Source organism: Oratosquilla oratoria, chromosome 30 (assembly GCF_046742065.1).
Source record: "Oratosquilla oratoria isolate Oo_2021 chromosome 30, ASM4674206v1, whole genome shotgun sequence".
Classification (NCBI taxonomy): domain Eukaryota; kingdom Metazoa; phylum Arthropoda; class Malacostraca; order Stomatopoda; family Squillidae; genus Oratosquilla; species Oratosquilla oratoria.
In genome coordinates, this window is record NC_134806.1 from 25484023 (window position 1) to 25494022 (window position 10000).

At 41.9% G+C, this 10000-nt stretch overlaps 1 protein-coding gene across 6 annotated transcripts in view; it reads left to right on the forward strand.

Moving 5' to 3' along the window:
- ck (unconventional myosin-VIIa ck) overlaps positions 1-10000 on the forward strand; it is a 163733-nt gene that overhangs the window by 64081 nt on the left and 89652 nt on the right. The window contains exon 1 of one of the 6 annotated variants that reach the window (XM_076212671.1): positions 4872-5450. The exons of the other annotated variants lie outside the window; for them this stretch is intronic. Within the exon in view, the coding sequence (XP_076068786.1) occupies positions 4887-5450 (564 nt within the window). The 5' untranslated portion in view covers positions 4872-4886. Of the gene's footprint in view, positions 1-4871; positions 5451-10000 lie in introns of those variants that run through there. 6 annotated transcript variants of the gene reach the window in all.

Here is a 10000-nt window from a genome sequence, read left to right on the forward strand (position 1 = left end):
TATATATATATATATATATATATATATATATATATATATATATATATATATATATATACCGTATATACATACACACACACACACTCGTGAATCACAAAGTCATCGCTCTGCCAATTGAGCTAGCGAACCTATAAAATTCTCCCACCTGGAAGTTAATCTACAAACTGCCGTCCGTACTTAATTTTACAGAGAACCAAGGGAAACTTGTAGCTCGTGGTTAAGCTGGTACGTTTCCTTGATGGACTTACCGTCGTTGTCATACCTGAATGACAACGACGATAAGTACTGGCCGGTTACTCACACAGATGATCAGTAATTCATCATGTGGTGACGGATAGTAACTGCCCCGTTTACTAATGACAAGGGATTTGGCATGCTTTGGTTACCTGTGTGTTGGGGAAGGGTGGTTCAGACTTATAGTATTACCGACGATTGTATCATCGGTTTTTGCTCATAATCTCCTGTTTCGGAACAGTGACTAGTCTGTTTGCTCATCTTCACTGTTTTACAGCGTAATGTTTACGGACATCCAAATGTGATCTATGTTCTTTCGGTGAATATGCAAATATACTTTTCCATGTCGAGTCAGACAATGGATGGTTCGTTGAAGCTTGCTGATACCACTAAGATCTGTCGTGGTGTAGCTAATGCATGTGCGTGCGTGTGCGCGTGTGCATGCTAGTATAGAATGAATCAATGGTATTCAATCTACAGGCATTTCTTGCAACATATGCTTTAAAATGAGTATGAAATGTCCTTGAACGAAATTTACATATACTTATTCAGATCTGAGATGGATAATAGGATTTCCGTGGCCATTACTTCTTTTTTCCAGCCCATGCATTTTTAAAAAATATTTTACTGAATGATTTCTATTCCATCGGTATTAAACCGTACCTAAGAGCCTTCTTTATAGTCGATCAAGTCCTCAAAATCCGCGATAAACGTGTCAAGTCAAGTGAAGCGAGGACATAGGAACTTAGCGAGACCTTGCTACCAGAACTGGTGGACAGTATTTCTGTCCAATCAATATACTTAAATTGCTCTATATTGATTTCCTCATCTATCCATCGCCGTGACTGAATATATACACTGTCTGTAGGTGAGTTCCGTATGCTCAGGAAAACCATGAATCGGGGATGATATTTTCTCTTCTATCACGGTGGGGGTCTAGTTATAAGTTGAAAAAAAAATCGCGTAGAGCTATCCAGGACAAAGCATCTAAAGGTAATATTGTAGTAAACGGGTCAACCTTTTTACTGCTGGGAACGATTTTTGTGTATATCTAGCCCCCAGGCGATTTTATTCAGCTGAAGGCAGTAGAACTGTTTGTGCAACTCAAGAGATTGTAAATCTTATGCAGATTTGGTCTGTCAACCCAAGTCGGTGGTCTGTGGTGAGCGAGTTGCGCGGGTACAGTTCGGACGCAAGAGTTCTTGAACCACGCACTGGTTTCCATTAGCAAATGAAAAGAAACTTTTGCTTCTTACATTTGTACATATCTTTTAAATACTGTATTTTCTCATATAGAATTCTACAAAAAAAAACAGGAACAAGAGAATCACTTGCATAGTATATTGACAAGTACACAATCTGTTTAGAAGTCAGTTCCTGGTTTTCACATCAGACTTCGACACTCAGTTATTGCATCTGATAGAAAATACAATCAATTACAAGACAATTAATGTGTATATCAGATGCGGAGTCACTATCTTATATACTTAAACTTAGGAAGAGTGGCAGGACTGCCCTCCGGTGGTGACTCATGTGATAGCCGGTGAGCTGTGACGCACTCATACTTTCTCCGAGTTTTAATTTGAACAGAAGGGGGTGGGGGATCTAGGGTGGGGTGGGGGTGGTGATCTTGGGGACTGAGAGAGATGTCCTCTATTTCCCAAGATTTTAGCAATAGGTACCTTCAAACAACAGAGGTATCGAAAAACTGAATTCTATTTAAGATATTAGTTTTAGCTGTGGAGTGCTTCATGCTTTAAGAAGCTTATATACAGACATAACCATCACCTTTGATCGGTGCTTTGGGAAACAGTGCTATGCAGCAATCGTTCAATTTTCCAGTCGTTTTCTGTATTATACATACATATATATATATATACATATATATATATATATATATATATATATATATATATGTGTGTGTGTGTGTGTGTGTGTGTGTGTGTGTGTGTGTGTGTGTGTTAAAGACAGATTGAACATTTTTAGAAACTCTGCCATGGGATTCGAAACCTGACCCGTGTCTCCATAATCACGAAGTCAAGACGCTAGCAACCGAGCTACGTGTGATGGTTCAAAATGGCTGTACAAGTCCCCGACCAGCCTTCACGTAACATCAGAAGATCTAGTCTCATTTTCATCCTAATACGGGGATTGGATGAAAATGAGACTAGATCTTCTGATGTTACGTGAAGCATCGTCGCGGACTTGTACACATCTTAAGAATCATCACACGTAGCTCGGTTGCTAGCGTCTTGACTTCGTGATTATGGACGCACGGGTCAGGGTTCGAATCCCAATGCAGAGCTTCTTAAAACATATATATATTATGTATGTGCATATACACACACACATATATATATATATATATATATATATATATATATATATTTACAGACACGCACACTAGAGGGAGGTGATTGGCTGTCTCGCCTCCGTACTAGATGACATTTCCCCTCACGTGATATACATCCTGGTGAGTCCACACATGTCGGGGCAGGTAGTAACTCACACTTGTGTTTCCTCTTACTGAATCACACGTGTTCTGGCAAGCAAAACGTGCGAGACTTTTTTTTTTTTTTTTTTTTTAGGTGGTAGGGAGAGGGTTATTTCTTCTTTGTCAAAGTTCATAAATGTAGTTAATGAATGGAATAAACTTCCTGCAGAGGCAGTGCAATGTGGTTCAGTTCGAAGCTTTAAGATTCGTTTAGATAAACACCTAAGTAAGATGCTGTAACGCCTGCCATTTATTTTATATTATCTATTTGTTTGTTATTATTTGTTTGTTTATCATTATCTATTTCATTATTATTTATTATTATCAATCGTTCCATTTACTATTATTTACTCTTTACCTGTTTGTTTATTATTCAACTTTACCTATTTATTTATCATTATCATAATTTTTTCGCATCTGACCTAGTTATGGACCAAAAGATCTCTTGTCGTCATGCTCCTCCTTTGTAATCCTTTGTAAAAGGGGCATTTTGTCCCCTATAGAAAGAGTATGCATCTCACGAGGGTTTATGTAACAGTTAATGTCTAACAATAATATTTTACCGCGGGATCGATTCGAACCGAGAAGGAAATTTCGTCTTCCAGTTGAGTAAAATCGAGTGGCATTAGTTGGAACACAAACAGTGAAGATGCGTTACCGCGTAGAAAGTCTACGAATATGAGTGAACAGACTAGGTAACACGTGCATTTCTATGCAAATGGGCATTTTGGATGAAATTGAGAACTCTTGCGTCTGAACTGTGCACGCGCAATTCGCTCACCACAAACCACCAACTTTCTGTGATTTTACTCAGTTCAAACAAACTTAGCAGAACCAGTGGCTCAGTCAGGGAGCGGAGAAGCAAAAACGTCGAGATTGTTTTTTGAGTATTTCGAAATACAAAGAAAAAAATGGCTGGACCACTAAGCAAAATGACATTCTTTCTAATGTAACTACAGTGTTAATATGTAATTCTGATGTTTCATCATATGTAAAGTTCCCCATTGTATTCTATAATATGCACATGTTAATGTATATTTCTATCTAAACCTGTTACTTGTATCACTTTATTTGATTTCCAACATGGTCTAATTAGTTGAACAGACAACAGTTATTACTATTGTCTGATAACAAGGGCAAACACAGGTCACACTGAGGTAATGTACGTTAATCAAGTGAGGGTCCTTCAAGAGGCACAGGTAGGGTCACAAGTAAAGTCAAAAGTTGTGGACCACATCAAACAAGTTTCTCCGTTCAACAAGATACAGTGATAACAGTGATACAATTAAAAGTTCCCCTGTCCTTCGTTGAATTATGAAAAACGTCGGAAGAACAGGGAATATTTCGTCCTTGCAAGACCTGATTTGTTTTTGGAATCAAAGTGGGCGGAGCCTAAGAACCAAACAAACATTTGAAGCAAGAGTTTTGACACATATTTGTCCGGAGAACCAAGTTTAATGCAAACTGAATTTAATATTACAAAATTATTCAAAAACCGATCCAGAGTTGATCAGCCCCCTTGAGTGTACAGTATACTAAGGCTCCCCTCCCAGTCCTTTACGAACTTCACGTATATATCTTCTGGTGGAGAGTCTAGCATTTGTTATCATAGATTGACGAGTCTGGTTACTTGATACACTGTTTCTGTGTGCGGGGGACCTTTCGTTCGTTATGCGTCGGTGGTAACAGCTGCAAGAAGAGCAGCAAGGGTACCACCCACCCAGTTCGCCTCTCAACCAGGACATATCCGGGCTGGAACTTATTCTCTGTAAGGGTCCATTGTACAGGAAATTTGTCATATGAACAGTGACATCGTGGATAATAAACTAAGTGTTCGTCTTATATTTAATTACAGAAGAGTTTTACTTTCACTACAAAAATCAAAATCTATTACAAGGTCATATTATGCTTCAGAACAATGTAGTTTCTGTTTAATGACCGTTAATAAATGAAAATGGGCAGCTTTTTTCAAGAAAGAATTTTCGCACTGAAAGAAAATATTGTCTGTGGCAACATAATTTTCCAAAGATTCTTGTATATGTAAAAGTAGCAAATTGTTTACGTTCGGATCCCTGACCTCGGCTGACGAAACCTGGACCCGTCAGCCGTCTCAATGCCGTAACAACGTCCAACAAGACTATCTGCAATCACCTTCGTCATGAACGGGGAAAGAGACCACGAGGTCTTCAGCGTCGAGAGCCGCCTGGAGGTCCTAGACCCGGCCTTAGACCCGGCAGACGAAGTCGAAGATGCAACTAATGCTTTGAATGAAGTCATCGCCACGCTTTCGGACATTCCCCGCTTGGCGGGCTGGGATTGCGCGCCAAACCAAACGAAGGCGCGTAGCAACGACAATGACGACGACGGCGCCAAGCAAACATGTAAACACATCAGGAAGAACAGAAACAGCAGCGCGGTCGTTAACTCCCAGGGCAAGGTGGCACAGGCTTACCTCGAGGTGCTCCGGCATCCCAGGGAGAAAGAAATGGTCTCGCAGAGTGAAGAAGGAGGCCTCACCGTTGTCGCCCAGGCGTCTCTGGACGGCCTGAAAACGCGCGTCACCGAGGTGGAGACGCTGCAGACGGAGGCCTTCAGGTACTACAGCGCCGGGGGGATGTCCGTGGTAGTGGACGTGGAAGGCGGCGTCCACGACGGCACCTGGAAGTACCGCTCGGACAACGACGACTCTCAGGACTATGTGGACTTCGTTATAGCCAGACCGGTGTGTTTCTTTTAGTTCGGTGCATCCTGCATGTCTCTATGTTTGTGGCACACGTGCAGGTAGGGGAGGGGCCGCATACACGCGTGTGGTTTGCACACGGAGGGTACACTTTTTATATACACGTGTCTTTACAAATACACGTAGTCGACCCCTTCGGTACTGGGTGCTACAATTTATTGATTTATTGATTTATTTATCTATTTATTTATTATTTATTTATTTATTTATTTATTTATCTATTTATTTATTTATTTGTTATTTATTTATTTATTTATCTATGTATTTATCTATCTATCTATTTATTTATTGCCTTCACTTTTTTTAGGAATGTCCCCTGTGGGGCTACAGGTAGCAGGATTCCTAGTCCTATCCCACGTCCCGTCTTTTGTCGCTTCATATGACTCGAGTGGAAAGATTTGGTGGCAGTATTCTTTTCCCCCACCACAGGGTAGGCGAAAGAAGGAAATGAATATTCAGAGAAATGGTACAGGACAGTAACAAGGGGTTGGGGGACAGCATAACGGAGGGACAGTTGCAGTATAATAAAAGTGTCATCTTTTCTCTATGAACAAAATCTTCCTCTATCACAGACAAAATGATATGTGACTCTGATCCGTAGGGGCACCCCATATAGACCCTAAAGTATCAACTGCATGCTAACTTTGCCACAATAACATACAGCCAATACCCTAGACGGGGGTGAGGAAGTATGTATGAGATAAATTGACGCAGCCCGAAGGGATTTCTCCCCGTATTCTCCTTTTCTGCATGAGGGGACGGAGAGGAGGGTCGCCAAATTAATGAAGCAGCCTTGCTGTGGATGCTGTGTCTTGCGACACTGTTTCTGACCTAGGGCAGTGGACAAGATGCAGGAATGAGTCCGTCATCCAGGAAGTGCCAAGATAAGAGGGAGGGAAGAGGGTAGAGTGGAGTGGAGTATGTAGGGGATGGAATGGGTAGAAGTGGTTTCTATGTCTTTGTCTTTTGGCTACCTCCCTTACAAGGGAGAAAAAAGCCTTTAGTATATGTATGTATTTATTTATGTACTTTGATTTTATTTGTGTATTTATTTGTTATCTATTAATTTATTTATTCACTTATCATTCTGACAGTTTACTTAATTCGCTTTTGGGACACCCATGCGATTGAGAAGGGTTTGACAAAAGTTTATACATGAGGGGACGGAGTGAGGTAGGGGGTCACCGATTTAATGAAGCTGCCTTGCTGTGGATGTGCTGTGTTTTGTGACACTGCTTCTGGCCCAGAGGTGCCAAGATAAGAGAGAGGGAAGATGGTGGAGGGGAGTGGATTTTATGCCTGTTTTTTTGGCTACCTCCCTTATATATGTATATATATATATATATATATATATATATATATATATATATATATATATATATATATATATTATATATATATATATATATATATAACAACAACTTTTTAGTTATCTATGCTTTCAACCTGTTCACTCCCGCAGGGATATATACATACATACATACATACATATATATATATATATATATATATATATATATATATATATCACAATTCTAAGCCATCAAGGCATACATGCAGACATTGGTGCGTGGTCAAGCCAAGAACTCGAACTCCGGCTCACACGTAGCAAGTGACCATTGACTAACCCATTGCGCTATCAAGAAAGATATAAGGAGAACGTAACTTTCTTGTACTTGTATGCTCGAGTTACAAACATACACGAATTTTTATGTTCAACCTACCTCCGCCATGATAGTACAATTGGTAGTATGGCGGAAGTGGGTTGAAACCAAAAATTCGTGTTCGTGTAACTCGAGCACACAAAAATAAGAAAGTTACTCTCTAATTATATCTCTTGATAGCGCAATGGGTTAGACAATGGTCAGCTTGTTACGTGTGAGCGGGAGTTCGAGTCCTTAGCTTGATCACGTATCAAATTCTGCATATATGTCTCCATGGAGTTCCTCGGCGTTGATGGCTTAGAATTAAAGAATTGTGGTTGATAAATGTAAATCTGTTCACTGGGACTTATTCAATGGCGTACACACACACACACACATACACACACTGGCCTCACAAGCCAGAGAACCGGGGTTCGATTCCCCGGTCGGGCGGAGATAAGTTGGGTTTGTCTCCTTTCACGTGTAGCCCCTGTTCACCTAGCAGCGAGTAGGTACGGGACGTTAGTCAAGGAGTTGTGACCTTGCTGTCCCGGTGTGTGGTGTGTGAGTGGTCTCAGACCTACCCAGAGATCGGCTAATAAGGAGCTCTGAGCTCACTGCCGTAGGGTGGTGTCTGGCTGTCTCGACAGAGACTGCAGCAGATCCGAGGTGAATACACACACACAGACACACACACACACACACACACACACACACACACACACACACACACACACACACACACACACACACACACACACACACACACACACACACACACACACACACACACACACACACACACACACACACACACACACACACACACACACACACACACACACACACACACACACACACACACACATCTATCAACACTGGAACAGAGAAGTGAAGGAGGTGATTTGTTGACCATTTGCAGAATTATGAAAGGGGTGGAAGTTCTCGATAGAGACGACTTATTACAAGTGGGACAGAAGAGAAGCGGGAAGGGGCTTAAGAAGGACAGTTACGGAAGAGACCTGAAAAAGAATAGCTTTCCACATAAAGTGATTGATGTCCGGAACAAACTAAACGGAGAAACAGTGAGTGCCAAAACTATACATGATTTTAAGAATAAGCTGGATGCGGAGAGATACGAAAACGGGTCACTACGAGTTAATGGGGGAGAAATAAACACACACACACACACACACACACACACACACACACACACACACACACACACACACACACACACACACACACACACACACACACACACACACTCGGTGGCGGATTGGTAAAGCACTGGCCTCACAAGCCAGAGAACCGGGGTTCGATTCCCCGGCCGGGCGGAGATAAGTTGGGTTTGTCTCCTTTCACGTGTAACCCCTGTTCATCTAGCAGTGAGTAGGTACGGGACGTTAGTCAAGGAGTTGTGACCTTCCTGTCCCGGTGTGTGGTGTGTGAGTGGTCTCAGACCTACCCAGAGATCGGCAAATAATGAGCTCTGAGCTCACTGCCGTAGCTGTCTGGCTGTCTCGACAGAGACTGCAGCAGATCCGAGGTGAATACACACACACACACACACAAACAAACAAAAAACACGCAGACACAACTCCTTGCCTACGAGAGTTGGAGTACGGGCTTGCAGTGCAGTGATGCTGAAATTATTTCAGCCCTGGCTGGGAATCGAACTTGGACAGCTGGATTAGGAATTAGGAGTCACACACTGTATCACTGTGCCGTCGAGTCGTTTGTTTGTGTGTGTATGCATGTATTTACAATCAATGCCTATGAATGTATTTTATTAATCATTGACATTATTATAGTTTTTTATTCATTTATTATCATGATTTTTTTCGCATCCGACCTAGATATGGACCAAAAGGTCCCCTGTCGGCATGCTCCGCCTTTGTAATCCTATGTGTGTGTGTGTGTGTGTGAGAGAGAGAGAGAGAGAGAGAGAGAGAGAGAGATAGAGAGATGAATAGATGGGTGGTTGCGTGTCTGTGGGCCCATAACGTATGCGAGATGTTTATATTGCGTTTTTGTAAACGAGGTAATCGATCACAACGACTACCTGTGCATTAGGAGCTGAACAATGCAACATCATGTTTAAACGACTGTCAAGAGGAAATGCTGTACAGACTCCACCCCTGGCCGTGGGACAGCCTTTTTTTGTTGTTGTAATTATTTTCCCCTAAAACAACGACTGTAGAACGAAACTATCTGAATCTACCTCCTCATCGATCCATTATGGTTGCTGAAGAAGTATGAATAGATGATGGAAGAACATAGTGATAACATGATTAATGTGTGTACACATGTACGATACAAAGAAATATGTAGTGTGTGTGTGTGTGTGTGTATGTGTGTGTGTGTGTGTGTGTGTGTGTGTGTGTGTGTGTGTGTGTGAGTGTGTGTGTGTGTGTGTGTGTGTGTGTGTGTGTGTATGTGTGTGTGTGTGTGTGTGTGTGTGTGTGTGTGTGTGTGTGAGAGAGAGAGAGAGAGAGAGAGAGAGAGAGAGAGAGCGTGTGCGTGTGTGTGTGTGTGTGTGTGAGTGAGTGCGCGCGTGTGCGTGTGTGTGTGTGTATATGTGTGTGTGAGTGTGTGTGTGTGTGTGTGAGAGTGAGTGCGCGCGCGTGTGTGTGTGTGTGTGCGTGTGTGTGTGTGTGTGTGTGTGTGTGTGTGTATTGTGTGCGTGTGTGTGTGTGTGTGTGTGTGTGTGTGTGTGTGTGTGTGTGTGTGTGTGTGTGTGTGTGTGTGTGTGTGTGTGTGTGTGTGTGTGTGTGTATTTATATAGCGATTTCTCCCCCATTAATTCGAATAGTAGGAAAAAAACAGAAAATAAAGGACACTGCTTTACATGTCTGCAGCAGAGACAAACTTAGTCGCTTGTCTCTG